Source organism: Emydura macquarii, unplaced genomic scaffold (genome assembly GCF_026122565.2).
Source record: "Emydura macquarii macquarii isolate MOO-44397 ecotype Brisbane River unplaced genomic scaffold, CSIRO-AGI_Emac_v2 contig_2422, whole genome shotgun sequence".
Classification (NCBI taxonomy): domain Eukaryota; kingdom Metazoa; phylum Chordata; order Testudines; family Chelidae; genus Emydura; species Emydura macquarii.
This window is the reverse complement of record NW_027132559.1, coordinates 43,735,330-43,758,510: the sequence shown is the minus strand read 5'-3', so window position 1 is coordinate 43,758,510 and position 23,181 is coordinate 43,735,330. Positions and strand designations below refer to the sequence as shown.

At 38.8% G+C, this 23,181-nt stretch overlaps 1 protein-coding gene across 1 annotated transcript in view; it reads right to left on the bottom strand.

Annotated features, from left to right (window-relative positions):
- The window catches only part of PDSS1 (decaprenyl diphosphate synthase subunit 1), a 28,578-nt gene that overhangs the window by 1,089 nt on the left and 4,308 nt on the right, over positions 1 to 23,181 (bottom strand). Inside the window, 9 exon segments of the mRNA XM_067562397.1 lie at positions 899 to 979; positions 7,572 to 7,685; positions 7,879 to 7,959; positions 15,324 to 15,433; positions 15,521 to 15,632; positions 16,828 to 16,969; positions 22,026 to 22,089; positions 22,092 to 22,155; positions 22,597 to 22,720. Of these exon segments, the coding sequence (XP_067418498.1) occupies positions 899 to 979; positions 7,572 to 7,685; positions 7,879 to 7,959; positions 15,324 to 15,433; positions 15,521 to 15,632; positions 16,828 to 16,969; positions 22,026 to 22,089; positions 22,092 to 22,155; positions 22,597 to 22,720 (892 nt within the window).

Sequence of the window (23,181 nt, the reverse complement as noted above, 5' to 3'; positions counted from 1 at the left end):
TGAAAATCTTTGCACCTAAAGAAGTTACTGCTGTTAAAAGCTGGTTTAACATTTCAAATTCTGGTTCTAGGTGCTTAGTGACTTCCAGCAGTTGAGTGGCTTGACTTTCTTTAAAAGGGGCAGCACACATGAACTGCTTGATTTTTTTTTTTTAAACTTTAAGACAACGTAAGTTGTTAATGTCAAGTTTAAATTTAACTGTTTATATGAAAACTGCTCTTTAAAAATAAATTAAAAAATTGTCCTAAAACACTACAACCAGTATGGATAACTACTACAATGGATCTGAAATCTCTCTAGATTCCTGAAAGTATCTTTCATACGGTAATGGAGGCTAATTCTATGCTCCTTTACTCTTACTATAACCCCATGTCCCTTCAGGTGCATGCTAATATCCAAATGCTGCAAGTTTAAACTTGACAGATATGTAGTAATTCATTACACAACCTATCAAATCTTGGTTTCTAATGTAAGACCATTAAACTGGAAAAAAAATTAAGTAGGGCCAATTTTAAATTAATACAGTGCAAGTTTTTTCTTGACTGTACCTGTCTGCTTTTTATACCTCTTAATAAAATAGCTACTCTTCAGTACAAAGAACTGAATTCTTAATGCACAGGATGCAACAGGTTCAATTTGCATAGATGTGGTAAGCATAAACACCTATCTAATCCAGTAGCCGGCCTCTATTCCTCAAGTACTGTGCCAGCAATCTATCTTTCAGCCTAGCAGCCAGCAAAGTTTGAATACTTGTACAACAGTATCTTTGACATACTATAGTTACATGCTAAACTTTTTTAAAAAAATACAGCCCCACCATCTGTGGCTAATTTATGATTGCCTAGGGCTGCTACAACTCATTTGAGGAATTAATATTTATACTTCATGCTAGTCTTACCTGAAGTACATATTGTCGAGCACGATCAACATCTCCAGGCAAACTGAATCTCCTCATGATCATAGCATTCATTTCTGGAAACTAAGCAAGGAGCAAAGTTAAATATTGGCTGTTACTTATGAAGGGTGTTCTGTCTGTTACACTAAAGTCAAAAGGGAGATAGTGTACAGGATCTCTTCCCTAGATCTAGTCTATTATAAACCAACTAAGATCAATGATTAAGGAGGCATCAGGGGATTAATACAACCTCTGAAATAGTTATGGAGGCATCTATTCTAATGATTGGATCAGTTCTCGATCACTGAGTAAGTGAACTTGGGCACCTCATCTGTACAAGAATGATAACTTATCTGCTTTGGTATAAATGCTTGAGGGATCCTCTAATGAAAGGCTATAAGAATTCAAGACACTGGGTGAAAACTTCACTTTCTCACAGCCCCCAAACTAATTACATTTTCCTTCATGCACATGCTACTTGCTGCATACCACATTTAACTTAAAACCTACATGTAGAACCTCTTTCAAGTGTAGATTCAATAGGGACTGATGTAGTGCAGAACCTGTCTATCCTTTCAAAATAGTTAAGGAGCAGAAACCACCCCTTTAAACATCTTGGGAAAAAAAGTAATGGTAAATCTTGGAGGTAGTGTGAGCCGAATGCGTTCCATTTCTTGAGAAGAGAAGGTAAGACACAGCAATTTAAACATAACTGAACCCCTCCGATTTGATGGGAAATCTGATGCACAACGTGCTAAATATTTAACTAGAATTGGACCCAAATCAGATCACCACTATTGTTGAACAGAGTAGATTAGAATTAAAGGGGCACAATAAGGGCTGGTTTGGATCTGGGTCCCTTCCCCTACTTGTAATATCCAGCTAGCAGTTCAATACAAACCAAACCACTGTGCTCCAATCAATGTAAGGTGTGTCTATACTGCACTAAAACAGCTGCAGCTGGCCCAGTCAGCTGACTCAGGCTGGGGGGCTATAAAATTGCAATAGAGAAGTTTGGGCTCAGGCTACACTGCAGTTTTATAGCCCCTAGCCCAAGTCAGCTGACACAGGCCACCTATGGGTGTTTAACTGTAGCATAGACGGTATAAATGTATAGAAATGCATACAAAACTCCCATCACTGTTTACATTCTAGTATGACAGCACATGTACCTAACTAATACTTAATGTAGCTAAGGGCCTTGACTTTTATATAAAAACAAACATTTAAAACGTAGGATATTTTGTGTTCTGCCTCATCCTGACCCATTAATTACACTTACTCTATAAATCACTCTCATAAATCCAAACAGCTGCTAGCCCTTACTTCTGCCATATGCTGTATATTAAACCACCCTATTTCCCAGCATGCAGGAACCATGGCAGCAGTGTGCTGCTACTTTATAAAAATAAAGAGCTCGTCTTTCCTCATCTGCAGGGGAGAGCTAGGGTCAAGCAAAAAATTGAACTTGTGCTACACATTTGTAAAGGCACCCAGCTTTCCTTGTGCAGCCTTCAATAGCAGTGTGTCTACATAGACCCAGGAAATTTTGTATGGGGCACTTTTGTCTCTCCATAATAACAATTTCAGAGGGATAGCCATATTAGTCTGTATACAGCAAAAACAGAGTCCTATAACATCTGAAGAAGTGGGTTGCAGCCCATGAAAGTTTATGCCCACAGAAATTTGTTAGTCTTTAGGGTGCTACAGGAGACATTGTTTTTGCCATGACAATGTTCCTCCTCTTACTCTCCAGGAGTTTTTAGAACCTACAGCGAAATGTTAGGGTGCACATGGTTTTCTCATCCTGTTATGCCAATTTTTACAAGTTGCATATTATTCATCTCCCCACCTAGGTTATTTAATAGTGTTAGCTGCAGATGCTTTACCATTCTGCATTTAACATGCAAAGAAAATAGGAAAAAATAGACCTTTCCTGCCCAGCTATTCTTACCCTTTAAATCTGCACATAACAGCTCATGTATAATCCTTTGAAAGGAGTGCTTACATTAATTCTGAAGTCATTTTAAGAATAGGATTGAAAAATGTATGAATTTTTTTTAATGTTCAACTATTTTGTGCAAAAATGGGGAATTCCCACTTCTTGGTAAATTCTCCCAAGTGAACCAATATCCAATTTGCAGTTCTCATTTCAATTGTTAAAAAGAACCTGCAAATACAGTCAGATTGTTCTGAGCAGGGGATTATTTTATATTTATACATATGTTGGCCTCACGCCTTTAACTCAACTTTTTTAAAGTTTATATAACAAATGAGTAAGTGAAAAGCAGTTTTTCTGTGTGAAAACATATACATCTAACATTCAACAAGAAAACCCTTTACGTGTTTTAGACTGAGTTTTTCCTCTCCAAAGGGCTTGTCTTACGCTGCCCTGCAATTCACACTAGAGGGGTGTGATTAGCAGTGCCCACTAAAGTGCTGCACTGTAACTCACCTGTGTGGATTCTGCAGACACAAACAAAGATTCTTAGTTTGCATTAATATAATCCTGTTGCAGTTACAGTACAGCACATTTCTTGCTCGTAGTACAAATAAGTAATTGCATTCCCAGATCCAGTTTTTAAAACCTAAGTAAACAAACTGAACACATTGTTTGTAGTCTCATTACTAGCTTCTTAAAAACAGCAGGAAATTGTCAAGGAAGAGGCCTTCCACTGGGCCCAAGACTTTCCAAAACGTCCTGTAGAAGGACAGCTTGATGAAGCACTGACAATTCCCTTCTGTCATCAACATATAAAGAGTGGGGGTGTGGGAGGGGGAACAGTATTAAGTGGCCTGTATACCTAAGACCGGACTTGTGACTTTTTAGCAGAAGTTCAATGAAAATCCTAAAAGTCATGGTTTTTCAGCTTTATTTTAATATTAGAAACTCAAGTTTTTGTCTACTCTAGAAAAATTCATAAAATGCAGACACTAGAGTCAGACCAAAACTTGATGAACTAAGAATAGACAGCACAATTTTAAAATGACTGTATGGATAACAATGTGTCCTGTAGAGCTAAACCATTCTCTATCTCCTCCACTTTCTTCCATTACTAAACTGTGGCCAGAATGAAGAATTACAAAGCTGCTCGTGGCACTTAAACCCCAATCAAACAAAAACTAAACTAAAACCCTTTGGTTGTAACACAGAATGTTGTTACACAGATTTGAGAATGGAAGCCTACTTAAATGACTAAACACTAGTAGCATTGGGAGACTACTTATCTACTGGTTCTTAGCATGAAAATAACATGCATTGATCAGAACAGCTGTTAAAGTTTTTAAATAATGCTCCAGCCAGACTGTAATCAGAATCCATTTTGAGCTGGGAATTTTGTTACTAACAGATGAACACGTCTGACTACTGAGAATAATATAACCTCCTTCACACACAACTCCAACCAAAGTCAATAGGAATGAATCTTTAATTCTCGGCCTCAGTATGGCCATATACTGTATTTTTTTAAACAAAGTGGCACTAAATTCTGTATAGCTTGTCAACCACACAACCTTATTATGTAAACTCCCTCTTCTTTGCCTGATATCACCTCTCCATGCCATTTCCACCTTAGATTTCTCAGGGTAAGGCATATGCTATATACAAATGTAAATAAATAAATTACTACTAAGTTAATAAAACATGTTCTGGGTTGGACTTATCATTCTACAGGCCACTCAACTACACAAATTCTTGTAACAGTGCTATGCACTGTTTCTTTATGTGCTGTGTCCCTCTGCAAGTATCTTCCTTTTTTTATGCACGTGCTCTTTGTTTCTAGACTGCATCCTCTTTCTGTGCTTCTGCCATTCTTGCTGATCCTTTTTTCTGCTGTGTCTCTCTTTCTTTTCCCTTTTTCTCTAGAAAATGTTCAGAGTAAAGAGATCTTGCTGGGTGTGAATGATTTCTCGTGACTCATAAGGGATTTCCGACTGAAACAAGTGAAAAAACTAATGGACTATGGAGGCTACTTGACTTCACTCCTTTTCTACGTGGCCAGTATTATTCCTGTCTTTTCTAAAATAAAGCTCTCTTGCCCTATCTTTCCTCCCCTTTGTGTGTATCCATATTAGTCTCTTATTCTATTTTTGTTCTGGGGGCTGTGAGGAAGAAGGAACAAGCTTAGATAAGATTTGGGTTTTTTTTTATCATTTCCTTTCAAGCCCTGACTAATAACGGTCCACCCTCAAATGGAGGAATGCTGAATGCAGTTCCCACTGGAGCCAGTCAATGCCAATACTTGTTTCATTAGATAAAGATATGAGGAGATCCTTCCTAGCTATGTCCTAAGGATGCAACCTCTCAGCCCTGCTGACCCAGAAGCTTAGGTACTACATAGGACTGTCATGAATCTAACACTCCAGTTCATCACTTCTCCTTTGCAGCGTCGGTACCTCACTTTGTTTTCTGTTTTTCTACCACTCTGTTTTCCATGTCCAGGCCTCTCTTGCCATTTAGTTTTCTCACACGGAGTCCTCCAAGTCAATCTCAAAGTTCTAAGAATCCCAGCTACTTCTCATTTACTTAAATTTAGTACTTTATTTATGAGATTTATTTGCCTCTCTCTCATCAGAGTGCTCCACTAACAGTAATGCATGTATCCTCAAAACACTACAACAAGATAGGGTAAGGATCCCCCTTTTTACAGATGAAGTGCTGAGCAGAAAGAGATTAAGTGACTTGTTCCAAGTCACACAGGATGTCTGTGGCACAGCTGGGACCAGATCCCAGATCTCCTGAGTACCACACCAGTATCTTGCTTACAAGCCCGAACTTCCTCTAAATCCTGCCAAGCATCTCTTTGGATAAGCAGGTCTAGATGCAAGATGCAGAACTCATTAATGCTGTTTCAGAGTTATCCAGAGGGGTAGTGTCATAGGGTTAAAGGGCAGGCCTGAGTCCTGCCCATGTCTGTACCAAATTTTGGCCCTTTAAAAGAACTGGGAGCTGTAGTCCTTAGATGGGTCAGATGGTAGATAGATCAAATGAGGTCAGCAGTGTATGAAATGCTTGTGGCCCAAACAAGTGAGAACAGGATGTGTTTGATAGTCTTGTTACAGTGATACAGGGAAGAGGAGAGCTGGAGAGAGGAGACCTCTCCATCCAAAGGGCATAGAGGGATAGCAAAAGGCTCGGGAAAGTACCCCAAGAAAGGGGTGATGTTTGGGATGGAAAGCCAGATTCAGGGAGGGGAGAGATCTGCAACTATTTGTGGGTCTCCACCTGAAGGTGATGGAAGAAGCCCCAGAATAAAGAAAAGACTATTTTCAAGCCCTAAGACAAGGGGTGTAGGCTTGTCCTGGGGAAGACTTAAAACTGTGGGGAACAGGACTGTTCACAGCCTGGGAATGGTGCAGTCATGTGGACTTGAGACCTGGTCTGTGCAATGGCTCTTTGGGAATATCCCAGGGAGGTTGGGAAGAAGCTCCTCGTCTCCACCTTGCAAACACAGAAGACAACTTAGCCCAGGAAAGAGCAAGAACTGGTATTAATGCCAGTAAGCAGGAGAAGGACTCAGCCTGGGAGGGTGATGGACTGTTTGGTTTTGTTGGACTCCTTGCTTTATTTGGGAAGGGGATTAATGTGGGTTGGCTGGATAGCTAAATCAACAAAACATCCAACCAGCTGGAAGGAGATTGAGGACTTAAAGGTGAATGGGAGTATGGTAACCCTGACAACAGTCCGAGGAAGATGCTGCTAGTACAGGTAATTGGAGAACTCCCTTTTGCCCCCCTCTCCCATCATCTGAGGCTAAGGAATACGCCTTCCCTGATGACCTCAACGTTGCAGTAATCAGCAATGTATGCTTTTGGCTGTTGAGTCACTGACTGCACTGAACAAATGCACACACTTCCAGAATGCCACTCTGCAAATCTTTCCAACATCACTCCCAGACTCCCTTCTAATCTACAGGCAGTACAGCAAGCAAGGCTGCACAAATCCATAAATACAACCATGAAATAAGATTTCTCTAACAAGGTGAAAACTATTGTTTTGCTGTTAAAGGTGCAATAGTGATGATAACTAACCCCCATGAAAGGCTCTCAAAATCATTTACTAACATCAATTAATCCTCTTTCCCAATGTGAAGTAGGGAAGGCAGGCCCTACTGGAACAGTGTTTCCAGACAATTTCTGGAAACAAATAATTACCATTACATTGCCCAAAATTAAGTAGCTATTTACTTCAGTTGTACTAATTTCTTTCTGCTATCTCTGCATTACTAGGAAAGACAACAATAGGTATTTTATTCTGAGCCTTCTACCAAGCAATAACTGCTAAATGTTATTTTATAGGGACAGTATAATCTTAAAACTTCTATAGAACAATAGTAGGTAAAGACAATTGTTCGAAGTTAACACCTAAGATTGCTATTAATGAAAGAGACTAGAGGAAAGTAATTATTTCTCTCTTTTCAGTTTGTGTGTGGTAAAGCTCACAGTTCCCCTCTTTAAAGTCAGTCAGTCATTTTCTACTGTTGTCTGTGTGGGGAGAGAAACTTAAAAGGGAAACACGAGGTAAAGCCACCACCTGGCAGGAGTCAGGACAGATAGAACAAATGTAGTACCTAAAACTGCTCAACATATTTTAAACTGACTAGATTTCACGTTTATGGTGTCCCTTTAAGCCAGCAATAATTTTTATTTTTGAAGAATGTTCTTTATTTAACCTTACCTGTTGGCAAGCAAATAAAACAGGGCCTGTGGCTAATCCAAGTTTGAGATCTGCTGCTGTTGGTTTCCCTAACTGGTCAGCACATGATGTAAAATCCAGCACATCATCTATTAGCTGGAAGAAGACAGACATAAAAGCTAATTTTAGCACATTAAACATGATATACAGCTTATTTTAATTGCTCTGTCTAGTTAAAAGAGAATTTATAGAGAGAATTACAGCAATCCAGTTTGGTTCCTAATGCAGTTTTGAGAAGTGTGCATTTTAGACTTCCCACTAATTCAATAAAAGCAACAGAATACACTACCTGAAAAGCTATGCCAACGTTTTTTCCATACTGGTATGCAATCTCATGAACTTTTGGATCAGGGCAGCCTAGTATGGAAACCTGAAAGGAAAGGGGGGAAAAAGAAAAGGACAGCTCTAATGATCATTCATCTGAAATTTGTTTGATTGTAGATGCAACATAATAAGCATAGTGAACATCTGGGAAAGGGGAAAAAAGGCTCATTTAGAGCATGCTTCCCCATCCCCAATTTCTAGTTTATGTATACACATATATACAAATATCCAGACCCATCAAAAAACACGAGACCCCATTTATTAAACTCTGGATACAGAGTACCTTTATTATGGTTAAAAATTATATTGCAAGGATGGGGAGTACAGGAGGATGAGATGCGTTACACATATAGATTGTTTGTCTAATACAGTGCAGCAATACAGGACGTGAATTCGCTTAGATAACTGTTTAGGGGACTAGAGGTGTCAAGTGACTGCAGGTAGGATCTTACAAGCCTCCAAGAAAGAGAGACCATAGAGTTGGAAGTGTTCGGCCCAAACTAGGACAGTTGAGATGGAAGGTTATTTCCATGGGAAATGATAACTGTGCAGAAATGAACTATCAATAGAGATAAGCTGATAAACTTGCAGATGAAAACTCCACTGAATTATTGGGAAGAGTTAGTGGCAAAGGAGCTGAATGGGAAAGGGCACATAATACAAGACCAAATCATCACTGGTTCTGAACAAACCATAAGGAATCTTGAGGTTCAAGAACTGTTTGAACTGTAGCCATACTATGGTAATGTGGCTTTTTGCCCATGAGCAGCAGGCAGGAAAAAAAAGTCCCCTATGTAATCCTTGGGGGAAATACAGTGAACATTTTACATAAGTGCACACAAAAGGATGAACTACTTTGAAGACAAAGGTCTAGAGGCATGAACTCTGTATAATTGAATGGATGAGTGAGATTTGGGAGTTGCTGACCATGAGAGCCACAACACTGTTTAAAATACTGGTTTATAATTTTGTATGTGTGCTTGTAGATAAATTGTGCACTTTAAAAAATTAAAGTTGGTTCCACTTGATACTCAAATTTATTTTTTGTTTTCAATAAAGTGATTACAGTTGTTGGGGGGGAAGGGAAGTAAAAATAAGAGTAATAATGCAATACAAGAGCAGCATGGGAACACAAAAATATAAGGAACAAATATGTTTTTCTCTTAGATGGGAAATTTATTGCAGGATCATTTAAAAAACAGTGGCAGGAGCCTTGGTGGGGATTGTGAAGATGGAAAAGAAACTGAAAAAAGTATTTTCAATAAGGTATCCACACTGGGGAATATCTTCAAATAAGTATAGGGCATGCATGCACTCACATAAGAAATGAAGATGAAAGAACCTCTAACACTGAGCTTTCCAAACATAATACTAAAAGAACCTGAAAGAATCTGGATACCTCGCATCACCAGACAACATCTCACATTGCATCAATCTTTAAAAAGAGGCAAAGGTGTTTGAGCAAGAAAATTATGCTCTTAAGTTTGCCTTTAGTCAGGCAAAATTTTGGAGACTATCAAAGGATAAACTGAATTGAAAATGCAAGGGCAATTTAGATGAGAATAAGTATGGGGTATCAAATTGGAACTTAACCTTTTATCCTCCTTTTGAGGTTTGTCTCTTTAGAGAGTGAGCTCTTTGGGGCAAGACCTACCTCATCGTATATCTCTGTAGTAAATTTTGGTTGCTACTGGAATATAAATAAAATACAATCAATAAGACAAGCTGAATGTATGTGACTGTATATTTTGGTAAAATTTTTGACTATTGTCAGGCTCTGAAGGTACATTTACATTGAAATAAAAGACTGACTTGGGCAGGTGCAGTGGAGCTGTAAAACTGCAGTGTAAATGTTTGGCCTGGAGCTGGAACCTGGGCTCTGAGACCCTGCAAGGGGGGAGGGTCCCAGAGCTGAGCCTCCAGCCAGAGCCCAAACATCTACGCTACAATTTTATAGCCCCATAGTCCAAGCCTGGGACATTGAGACTCAGTGCTGAGGTTTTTTAATCAGTGTAGACGTACCCTTAGTTTGGCCAATCTAAGTGTGAAATACAAATATTAATAAAACAGCAAGAATGGGTTTCTGCCCACGAAAGGTTATGCCCAAATAAATTTGTTAGTCTTTAAGGTGCCACGGGACTCAAGCTGTTTTGCTAAAAACAGACTAACATGGCTACCTCTCTGGAAGAAGTATTATTGGAATGTTTAAAAGGGTGTTAATAAAAATTCACAGTAAATAGCAAAGAGTGAGAATGGAGACAAGTCACTAGTTGGAGAGTTTAGGGGTCATTCCGAGACTGTGCCTTTTCAATTTGTTTAATAATCTAGGTCAGGACACAGCTGTGGCTGCAGAGTGACAATTTACTAGGGATACCAACACAGGAGAAAAATAATTTTAGCAGCATAAATAGAAAGATTCAGATGCAGAGGAGTGAGCTACGGAATATATTTATGTAAGTGAAGATTACAAAAGGCAAAAATTATTTTGTCATTGCAAAATAAGAAAACTTTAGTTTTTTATTCAAGTTACATACATTCAGGTAACAACAAAAATAAAACCCCAGAGCTTTAGGCCTACATAACATCCTAATGCGTATCCCTCTTACCTGGACCATATAATGGATTTCTATAAGAGAGCAGCACAATAAGCTAAACTGCTGTAGTTATACCGGTGTAAACTCTCCATGGAATAACCGTAGCAATATAAACTATACTGGTGTATCTTGAAAAACTCTCCTGTGCAGGCAAGCCCAAGGTCACCGGAGTCACAACCGGTCTTTTCTAAAGTTGGTCCTATAGGAATTCCAGTAGCTCCACCACTAAACCTGGATTCAAAATGCTTATTCCTAAATTCAGTTTTCAAGATAAAGAATATAAAAAACACTTCTTATATAGTTCTTACACTACAGTGCGACACCTCGGTTTATTTAAAGCTGTGTTTCAGAAACACTATCTGTATTTTTTAGAATTAGGAACAATTTTCCAGATGTTATGAGCTAGGTTATGCCATCTTGCCAATCTGATTTCAAACTGTGTTCATGAACTATCCACTCACAGCTGATGACTGTATATAATCCCTTGTTATTTACTACTCATAATTAATACTTCAAATTCCAGTTACTATGTTATACATTAATCTCTTCCATTGAAAGTAGGTTACCAAAAGGAAATGACTTTAGTGGAATTACTTTTTTTTATTTAAGTGAATGAGGGGATTTATCAGACATTCTGTAATGGTGTCTGATGCACCTGACAGTTCTATTAGCTCAAACCTGCTCCTGGACTTTACAGTTTATTGTTAACGTGCATGCATAGCCTGAAGTGGTTTCATATCATCAGTGTCATTACATTCTTTGCTATGTCAAGAGGAACTAACACACTTTTAAACCCCAATTCTGCACTGAGTTTCTGTGGGGGTGGATATCTGTGCATGAAACATCCCAGTGGAAGTTTAAACTTAAATTTGGAATCGTTGGCTAGATATGGAAGGGCAGACCCTTCCTTTCATTGTACTCTCTCTGACAAATTCTCATCTCTGTAGTAGAAAGTGAGAGCCTGAGACATGAGGTCTAGTATAACAAGCCAGGTATGAGGCCTGAGCTAAAGTAATAATCAAGCCCCGCTGTTATAAAGCAAAGTTAGCAGAAGTCAGGCTGTGAATGCTGGCAGACTCACAGTAACTGGCAAGAACAGAGCTGGTATTGCAAACGCACACATTCCTAAAGAAGCACTAGGTGCAGAGCACTCATGCAAGCACTTTTCAGAAAGGTACCAGAACATCCCAATACCCCAAAGATATCGAGGGCATAATATGATGGATAGTCATGTTTTGACCAAACTATCCAGTACAAGGTAAAGGGTGATAACTTACGACGTCAGAGACTGGCAACTTACCATGTCAGAGGGGCAATATGCAACTTGTTTGTATCAATGTATAAAAGAAGGTCTCAAAGGGAGTGTCTTTGTCTGGCTGAGTGAGGTCCTGCTGTTTACTGAGTTGGTCTATTGTCAGGGGTATACATGTACTGAGTGTACTTGTAGCATGTATAAAGCGCTTTTTACTGTGCTCAACTGGCAATAAACCTGGTCTGGTGCCTTTACTGAAATGGATCTCTGGTCTTAATGGATAATCCAATCATGGTTTGGTGTCTCAGTTATCTGCGCAGAGCTGGGACAGCGTACACACTGGGAGAACACACATGCAGCCAACAATTGACAAAATCTCCACATGGAGCCTTGTTGAGATCAGTGGGGCTTTTTATGTGGGTGCAGGGATATGCATAGAGCAGCTTGCAGGATCAGAGCCTAAGTCTTGTAAATACTGAAGTCCTGCTATATGAAGCAGGAATCTGTTTGCAACTTTTATACTCATTTCAATAAAGAAATATTTTAAAAACATCCCTATTTTTAAAGTATCTTATGCAGAATGTAAATCTTTACCTGGGTTTAAAACTTAATTATAGCAGGTGAGAGAGTGAGAGAAGCTGCTAAGCTTATTTGGAGATCTCAGATTTCTCTTATGACAGCCGGGAATTCCATTTGTGCTTCACTGCTGTGAATTCCTAATACAGAAATCCCATATTGTCTTTGAAAAATGCCTTTCAGTAACTGAGGCTACAGTGACTCTCAGGGCCATCTGCCACTATTTACTGTAGCATGCATTTACTACTTCGTCCATTACTTAAGTACATATCTACCACGTCGTTAATATATACTGGAGACTGACAGCTTTAGCCCCCTAATAGACAGTTATTTATAAAAATGTATTTGGTTACTTCAATGGCATTTTGGTTCTAATGTCCTGTTGCTTTGGAGATACAGAAGATAACTAGTTCAGTTACAGGAAAAGACCATCCGTATTCTGTATAGGCACTGTCCCAGGAACACACCAATCCTCCTTCCTCTAGTTTAATTCTAACGAAAATCCCATTATAATTAGTTTCTGCCATTTTTTTCAGATAATATTTTATCTTATTTATATGCAACTGGAAACAACAAGCGACTTTTCCTTGCCTTAACACAAGAACTGAATTGGCTCATGCTGGCTGGATTTATCCTAATTGATATTCTTAATCACCAATAATATATCCTTAGTTTGCTCTTGAGAATGAAATACGAAGTCCTCTTCATCCTGGACACTTAAAAGAACCCACTTTCAAGCTACAGATCTGCTGACCATTCTTCTTGCTACAAAGAGCAGAACTCTTTCTGAACCCATGAGCTCTCCTTAAATAACCCACTGTCCCAAGAAAGTGTGCTCCAGGCCCTTTCTGCCACTAGTGCAGTACCATTTTCCCCATCCTTGCTATCAAGTACTAGTGCTATCAGTCCATTCTCCCCATCCTTCCTATGAAGAAAGAAACTGAGGGAAAGACTAAAAAAACTGTCATTTTCATAGTATAAAGAGTTATAGTTTTGCCCCCAAGGATCGTCCCATCTCTCTCACTTTTATTTATAAACATGATTTTGCTGCATCTGAAATGCTGGATTCCCAGGCAACCATAATTATGCACAGTACAAGTAGGATAACAGTAAAACAAGTTTCCTTTTCCTGTCAATTATGCCACCTCAGCTACACTCTAGAGGAATGCTCCTGAAACCTTTGTTTTGTGTAAACTCTCAAAGTCGCCAATAAGCAAACAGAAATGGTGGATTTTGTAATGAGAATCTAATCAGTGGGAATGAAAGACTGTGAATTCTTTCTTAGGTTGTCAAAATTGCTATCCAATAGCAACGACTTTTAGTTACATTCAAATCTGGGCTGAGTCAGAAACTTGATGTGACTCTTTACTCAGGCAAAATTCCTACTGAAGGATTTGAACCTTAGAGAAGAGAGCTCTACCATATCACGTTACAGTACTATTCATATGAACAATCCAAGTCCTGATATGTTTCTGTAAGGAGTTGCTGAAGAAAATACACATGAATCCTTCTTGGCAGATGAAATTCTTTACTTCTAAAATATAAGACCCCACTGAAGTTTAGATCCTTGGACGCTATTTCAGGAAGTCAGAAACACAGTAATGATAGCATGACCATTTTGATAGTAAGTGTGGATTTTTTCAGGGACCCCAACTTTGTTGCAACAGTATGTCTATGTGAAAAATTAAGAGAAATAATACTTTATTACTGTTTTGTTGCCAGTGGGTATTCCCAATCTGCTTCAAAAACACAAAAGAAACTATCATGAATTTAAGAAGCTTTAGAAATAGATTATTCTTAGTTAGACATGAAACCTTTACAAGATTTGGGTATACCCAAATGTTGTATGCAAATACAACTGGCGTGTTTTCTGTTTTCCTTGAACCAGTCAGATTTCCAGATTCCTCTAACACAGATTCTTATGGAACCTATATGTTATTGTGTGTGGGAGAGGGAGAGAGTGAGTGAGTGAGTGAGAAAGTGAAAGTGTGAGTGTTCCAATAAGGTATTACAATATTGGAAACATTGTCCTGTTTTACATAATCCACTTTATTTGGCAACTTTCTCTACTGCAAGAACATGCCACTGATTTCAGAACAAAACAATTAACACTAACAGTGTGTTAGACAAATACTTTTTGAACTGCCTCTTATTGCTGTGGTATGTTCTGATTACACTTCCCTTTCTGACTCTTTTTTGGAGGGGAGAATGCATTTTTGTTACTTGCTGCATCTCTGCACTGGTAACAAACAGCTTTTTTAATAAGAATTTCTTGTCTGTGCAAGTCAATTTTCATTTTCTGTGTAACGTAAGTAACAGAATTTGGTGGTAAATAGGGAGGGTAGGGTATAGCAGGATCTCGCTGGTTGTCAGTTGTTTGGGACTGTCACTGAATTTATCCTTTTGTCAATTTACAATAATGACTAGACAAGACCGTTTTAGTCATCCCCAACCCACCTCACTAAACATATTCAATTCATAACACTTAATAAGCAGCAGAAGAGAATGTATTTTCCTTTTAGAGAAATGCTAAAAGAACTCAAAGTGACTGTTCAAATTTTTGCGTTGTTTTCATGTAGGGCTACGTATTACAGTTTACTATGCAGCACTACAGCAAACAACAGATGTGAAAGGAAACTTATATTCAACAAATTATAGGATCCTCGGACAGAATTTAAAAAATAGGCTCAAACTTCTAACATTTTAGCTCAGGAGTCTACAGTGAATCTTAATGTGAATCAAGTGAGGAAAGAGTAAAAGTCTGTCTCTGTATATGCAAGAGAAAAGAAAGAATGAAAACCAATAATGGAGGCTGCGCAGCTGAACTGGGATAAAAATCTTAAGCAGAGATCCATTAGGGCTGTGGCAGAATACAATTTGAAGAGTTTAGTTTGGAACATTTCAAAAGAAAATAGCAAATAATTAGGAGTTTAGCTGTGAAGCTTAAATGAAAGTATGTTAACTTGAGAAGAGACAGAACGTACATACTGCTTTACAGCTGTTCGCTATAAGACTTGCAGTCTTCTTAAAGGTCTTCTCGAGGTAGTGAGCAAATCTCTCGTTTTCGTTTTCTTTGGAGCCCAACTGAAGGAATTCACCTATAAAGATGCAGGGAGAGAGTCTTTATTTTTTAGATTTATTGTTCAGACAAACAAGTATAAAGATACAAATAGAAAAAACCTTACCACGCACCAAATCTTCAATCACCTGAGTTAATACAGATATAATAGCAGTGTTTCCAATTCGTGCTAAAGCGACAGAAGCCACAGAAAGGATAAAATCACCAGCTAAAACAGCCTGGGGGGGGAAAAAAAAAAAAGATTTAAAAAAAAATCTCTTCACATAACTAATAATAGGGACAATCTTACTCCCTCTGTATTTTGCAGGTTTACACACATTACATCATTATTCTGAATAAAGTATACACTTTTCAATGAAAACTGGAAAATAGTTATAATATTTAAATTTGAATCATTTTGAAGTTCCCATTTTACAGTACTCTCCTTTTGCTAAATATAGGATTTTTCCTATTAGCATGTATTTTGCCTGCTAGGTAGAGAAATGTTTTAACCATTATATACTGTATGGTCATTGTGCTACTGTTATTGTGTAATGTGAATTAGCTCTAAAGTGTCTGAACAAATATTGGAAGTGCCAGTGATCTCTTTCATTCCCCAGAACTTCCTGAATAAAAATGTTTTAAATGCTTTATGAAGAAGCATAGTCATCTTACATATTTTGCAAGTTAATAATAATGGCAAAGGCTTTACCATCTTAAGCTATATATTTAATATTTTAAAGCCTGAAAATTCTAATGCTAGCGTAAAACTCTTTTGGTACAGGGAAACCAATACCTGCAGTGCTTAAAGAAGGCATATTTTCAAAACATTTCAACATGATTTTAGATACTGTCTGTGACCGCCATTAGAGTCAATAGGAATCACACAGTAAAAACACCCTTCCACTATACTTTGAAAGTTAATCCATTTTACCCGCCATATGTAGGAATTCATACCATGCTCAACATTATGTGATCACTTCAGATTGTACATCTTTTTATAAACATCCCCAGTTTCTACTATAGCCACACTCTACTGCTAAGGACAAGGCCTGCCCTTGGGGGAGGGAGGGGGAGGAAGAGGAAGGGCAAGGAGGCAATTTAAAAGGACCTGGGGCCCCAGGCAATTTAAAAGGTCCCGGGCCTCTTCCGTCCATAGTCCCGCCTCCAGTCTGCCCATGGCCCCGACCGACCTGCTCACAGTGTCGCTCCTTCCCTCTCCCCACTCAGCCCCCCTGCGAGCAGAAGGTGGGGGAGAGGGACACAGCGGCGAGTGGGCAGGGCCACGGGCAGAAGAGGCGAGGCGGATTTTTCTGCCCTGGGGCTGGTAAATGCTGTCTGCGGGCCTGCCAAGGACACATTCACTAAACATTAGCAACATGACAAATACAAACCTCCGCTTTACCAGAATTGTATATAATGACAGAGACTCACCTTTCTCTCCCCCCAGATTTGATTAACTGTCATTTTTCCTCTCCGAGAATTGGCATCATCAATGATATCATCATGAACTAGACTAGCAGTATGGATCATCTCCGCAATTATGGCCACAGAGCGTTGGCTTGCTTGCACCTCCCTGAAATTACAGAAACCCCACACACCTGTAAGTGTCAATCAAACATACCATGTGCAATGCAATTTGCTCATGAAAAGTCTCTATAGAAACTAAGAGAAACTATTATTATTTTTCAATAGCAGTGCTTCTCAAATGTTTTCATGTTCTGAACCTATCACGGACCACCCGACCGTCTGAACTTTGTATAAGTAGACAAGAGAAAAGTCAGATCATTTTAATACAAACGGTGTAGCTCGTTGTTACATCTCTCCATTTTGTTGCAATCTGTATTTAGGCTTGTTCCTGCAACATTGAAGTTAATGGGAGTTATGCCATTAACTTTAATGGGAGCTGGATTAGGCTCTTCTGATTCCAAAGAGACTGCATTCTGGAACGTAAAAGGATGCCAATTAACTTTGCAGAAGACAGTTTTAAAGGGGGGGCCTCAACAGCTGGACTGCAAACCCGCTTTAAAATTTGCCTCATCTTCACTGTGCTCCACACATAGGAGGTCTGAACTGCAGACTCTCCAAAGCTGGTTGACAACACATTAACATCTAGAAACGTGACCAGTAAGCTTAGAACTTTGTGTTCTAGATTTGAAGGACACAGAATACTGCTTCCAAAGACTGTTAAGCAGGCTCTCTTGATTCCTCTAAATTTCTGGGTGTCTTCTGAGACTGATATAATTGGGATTGTATTGCATCATGTCATTGTATGACCCTGAACATTTATTGGCCAAAGACACACACCGATTGGCCAATTAAGTGTTTTGGATGATATCACACCAGTGACTTAACTCAGTGGTTCACAGCTACTTATTTATTTTTTAAAGAGGTGGGGGGAAAGTAATGAGGGAACATAGATGGGTTAGCTGGGGTATAGAGGACAGCAAAGAGGAAGCAAGAAAAGTGACATTTTCAAACCACTCCCTTCCCCAGAGGGCTAAGTGCCAAGCTGCCCTTCCAGCAGAAGTCTGAAACCTTAAAAATAGCCAATCATACTAATTTCTGGAAGAAGAAGAACAAATTAAAGAGAAAACATAAAATATGTTGGAATCACTTCAACTAACTGCAAAGGAATTTAAATCTTGTTGCACATGGTCTAAATCCAGTAAAATTTAATCAGCAATAAAACTGGAAGGTGACATCTTGCCAATCTGCTTTACATAGGTGCCAGAATATGACCCCATTTTTATGCAGAGCACCTCATAGCTTTTGGTGGGGAGTTCTGCATGCAAAACAATGACAGGATATGGCCTGTAGTTTGTGAAAAATGGAATTGTTGCTCAGTATAAGAATAAAAGCTGGACACTTTCATGGTTGTTTTAAGATAGCTCTAATATGCATTAGAAACTTTGTTAGTTCAACAATTTAGTATAAAATGTTTTCCACAAAATTATTTTTATTAAATAATACAACTTACCTTAAAACAACTGTAAAAGTTTCCAGCCTCTTTCATGCATTCAACTGCTGATTGGAATTCCCTTTGTCATAAACTATGTCAGCAGACTGGACTTCCTGCTGGGAAGTAGCAGTAAAATGGCATCGCTCATTGACACACCAGAACCATTCAATGGGATGAAGATAGCACAATAATGACAGACATTTCAAAAGCAAGTTTTGAAAGTTCTGTTTTAAAGTGCAGTTCTTCTCTGAAAAGTTACCTTAAAATGGCATTCTAGGGTTCATGTTTACTGTGTCTCTGATTTCTATATCAAATGTGCCAATATACAAGGAACTTTTACAAAAATTAGCTAATATTTCTGCAAACTCAGTCTGGGCATCAAGCAAGGTCCTTTCCATCTCACATATCAGTAACAGTAATAAAGGTTCTGCAGGTCAAGTTATTCCCTCAGTAATGCTACTGGAAACCCTGATTGCAGCATAGTAAATTTTGTTGACTGTGTTCAAGAAATAATAGGAAACTACTCATTTTCTCTTAGCAGCTTTCACTCTGCCATGTTAACAGAAGAAAAAAAATGTAGCGATTAAGGTCAGCATATAATTCTGGATACCCACAGACTGATTGAGGATAAAGGTGCCATTTTTATGAAGTTCTCAGAGTAGAACCACATCACCATTTTATATATTATTTAGTAAATATGTGCAACTTCAACTGCCTTTAATTACATGATCACATACTGTTTTTCAGCAAGCCCCCTGCTTTGTTTTGTGCACATATTGGACAGAGAATAAGGCAGGTTTGTATAGTGAATGGTTTGGGGAATGCAGTACCCTTGACCTCTTCTACTATAATAGTGTGCAGTAGGCAGAGGCCTGCTGCGAGAAGCAGAATGATATTGTCAGTATGGCAGTATTTTTGTATGGAACTCACATTATTTAAAACTTCATAGAGCCTTGTAACACCCTGCCAGGTTAGGTAAGTACTGCTATTCTGATTTTAAGGATTGGGAAAAGAGCAATGGGTGGCTGACTCCCAGTCTTATGCACTGACTACACCTCTCAGGATAAGCTTTCACTCCCTGCTAGGACCTGCAGCTGGGGAGGAAGTGGGCACCTTCACGAGTGTAAACCAGAAGTTGAGAAGGTGCAGGAAGGAGTTAGGGAGGCATGGATTAGGGTGCTGCCAAGGCAGCTGCCCGATGCAAATAGCTGAACAATAAGCAATGTACTATGATGATTGTGGAGAAGCAAAGATACTGTCAGGTGCTCTTATACTATAGTAATGGAGTGTAAGAACCTAGATAGATTGGACAGTGGCAGAGGTGTCATCTTTGTTTCTCTTGCCCTCTGAGGGGGCCTACTTCCCTACTTTGTTTTCTGAGTCTCTTGTGCTCAACCCATTTTTCCTCCTTTGATATTTCTGTATTTCTTCTTCCTTCTCCTTTGTTTCAGTTAACCTCTCAAGCATGACTACAGCAGAGGAGATGCACATTTCCAGTTACAAACTATAGGTGGTGCCCCTGGGAAAGCAGTGGAGTGCAGAATCACAGGTCCAGTCAGGCAAAGTGATAATTCTGTGAGATTCTCCCATTCTGTGTTGTGTGAATAACTGCAGAAGAATGTGTAAAAACACAGGATTCACACAATCCCAATTTAAACCCCTTGCCAGGACTCCAGCTCTCACACACAGAGATAAATTTTAACGGTTAAACAACAGACAAAAAGCTGTTGCACAAGGGACCTAAACACTAAGGTTGGCATTTATGGCACTGCAATCTTTAAAACAGAAGAAAAATCACACCCACACTGAACAATATCCACTGATTGTGTAATGAGGACACAAGGGATCCAAAACGTTAACTGTGTGTGTAATTTGCCTTGCAATGGCTTGGATAATGTGAACTTATTGAAGGGGAAAAAAAGCTAATCTATTCAGAGTAGTTTGGGGAGCTATATTTTAACTGTAAGAAATATGACCATGCCATCAATCCTGCAAGCTATTCTGTGTGGGTAGATCTCTTTTCCTGCATGGAGTAGTTCCAGTAGAATTCTGCATGGTCACCCAGGTCCATTCATGCAGAACAAATGACAGAATTAGGGCCTAAGATTGTGTAAAGTGATGTTCTGCTACTTTAATGGATACAAAGGGAGCATTCTCCTTTCAACTGCTATTTACATAGCATACAAGATTTTAACAAGGGGAAAAATGCTGAATGCAGAAGGTTGTACAAGAGTTGGGACTGGCAGCTGAAGAATAAAAAGAAATGCAGCGTCAGTAACACAACCCCTGAAGGCAGAGAGAAGGACAGCTCAACTGATGAAAAACAGAGTAAAGTATCTGAAGAACAGTGCCAGGGAAGGGAAAAGATGGAGAAGAAAAACCAGTAAAAGGGACCACTGAAAAAGTGGCAAAGAAAAAGAGACCAAAAAATCCACCTGGAAATGGGAAGTTACTTTTCTGTAAAAATTCTGCTTCTCTGAAGATACCATCTGGCAGGAGTCACACACTTAGATTGTGCTCTGTCCAGAATGAAATCCACATTAAGACTTGGGGAAGATAGTGTCCACAAGACAGTTAAGTCTATTCAATATCACCCGTGCATGAATTTTCCTAACAACAGAGAGTAGGGAAATGTTGCAGTGATCATCACAGTTTGCCTTATCATCCTTACATTTATAGAGGTGGACAACACTGGCATCCTGTGGCACCAAATCTTGATCCCAGATAATGTGGAGGATGCATCCGAGGTGCCTTGCAGTGTGGTAGCCATCCTACTTATAGATCTCTGCTGGAATGCCATGCGGTCTATCTAGGTGCTTTCCCTTGTGACATATGCTTGATTGCTTTTATGGTCTCATATAAGACGGGCTAAGGCAAGTTCGACTTTTAATGGGCATTGTGGAAGAGCATTAATTGCTTCCTCAGAAACTTTGGAAGGGTGATTAAGAAGTGAACTAAAATGGTTTATCCATTGGTCAAGTATTTCTTTTTTGTCAGTTAAGAGACAACTGCCATGCAGTGTGCACAGAGGGTTATCTCATTGCATCCGGGGCCATACACAGCACGAAGGCCAGCAAAAAACCTTTGGGTGTCTTTGCAGTTTGCTACCAGTTGTAATTCCAATGCTTTCTTTTCCCACCACTGGTTTTCTATTTGCTGAAGTTGTTTTGCTTGATGATATTCAGCCTTCCTGGCTGCCAAATCCTTGTTTGACACATAGGCTCAATAAGTAGCATGCAGTGAGCTCAAGAGCCGACATATTCTATAAATAGAATAGTTCCGCTGAAGTGCAAACTAGTTCATTGGGTGGTGTGGGTAGTAACAAAGTATTTATGTAACAAGATGTGACTATGACCAAAATCATCACAAACACCAAAACTGGGGATTCTTTCTTACCTTTCCTTAGTTACAACAGTACATTTCACAGTTCTACTGGAAAAGTGCACCAAAACCAATTATTCAGTTCCACAGTAGAGATTATTGTTTTCAGTGTGTAAAATGTACTTAATGATACAAAACAAAATTGATGTTTGATAGCTGACCGTATTGTTTTGATGAAGTCAGTAGACAAATTTTGTGGACTTTTAAAAGTAAGAATGATAGGTCTCACAAATCTTACTTAAGAATTTCTATCTGTCTATACCAATGTATTTCAAGACCTGGGACTCACCCGGAGTTATTATGGTGAATGTTGCACGCCCTTGCCATTAGCACCACAATCATTGGTCGAAAGGCTTTCCTTTTCCATCAAAGTAATATTCACACATTTCCCTAAGTTCTGCTGTAGATACAAGTAATTCCTGCGAACAGAAACATGTATTAATTTCAAAATTACATAATCAACCTGGATTACAGGTCAGGAACATGCATTCAAATCCTCTAAACTGGTTGTCTGGTTTTTCTCCCTCCATTTATGTTGGTATTGTTTAAAGACTATACTTCACGATAACTTGAAAAAGAAATGATTAAAAACCGTGAAGTACTCTAGATAGTGTAAATCAAGAGAAATAGAGTCATTTCTTTCTGCTTCCATCAGTTATGTAATTATTTCCTCTTCCCTTTTATTTTAGATTTAGAAGGGATCACATGACAACAGTCTAAGTAGACTATCAAGAGAAATCTTCCTCCAGTTACTTTGTTTAGAGCTTTGTAAATTTTAAAGGGAACCAAATGGTTGCATTTAATTTTTTTCAATGTCAGAATCATTACATTGTCCTAAAGCATTCACTGAAATCTCTCACCTTTTTAATATCTTCATACAGATTCTTCAAGTCTTTTCGACCAAGTTTAAAAGGGTCCTTGTATTTTTCATCACTAACTGTTTTACTACAGCTGCATGTTCGTGAGGTTGTTGTATGATGAAGCCTGGCAACAGTATGGTTCAAAAGAATTAAGATTGTTAAAAAAGAGCTTTTTTTCTGACTTTACAAAACAGTAACAATTCATCAAGACTCTTGTCTCTCCCAAAATACACTCTCAGCCAGCACAGTGAGGAGTTTAGCATGGCTTTTTGCCAGGATATGTTAAATGTGACACAGATTTTAGAATACTGTGTAAAATGCAGCATTTGAGAAAATGTGCTCAGTAAACCAGAGGGGACTTTTTGGCAATGCAAAGTCAACTTTTCTTTTTCCTTCTTTGACAGCCTATTTGCAAGTGCAGTCAAACACCTACTGCAATTTGGTGTCAACAGGATTACTTTACCATCCTTTTTTTCTTAAGGGAGGTGGTTTCTATTTTGGATTTGAATATACCCTATACTCTTTGCATCTAGTCACTCTGGCCAACCATGTCTACATCAAATTCATGCCTCCAGGTAAGTCAGA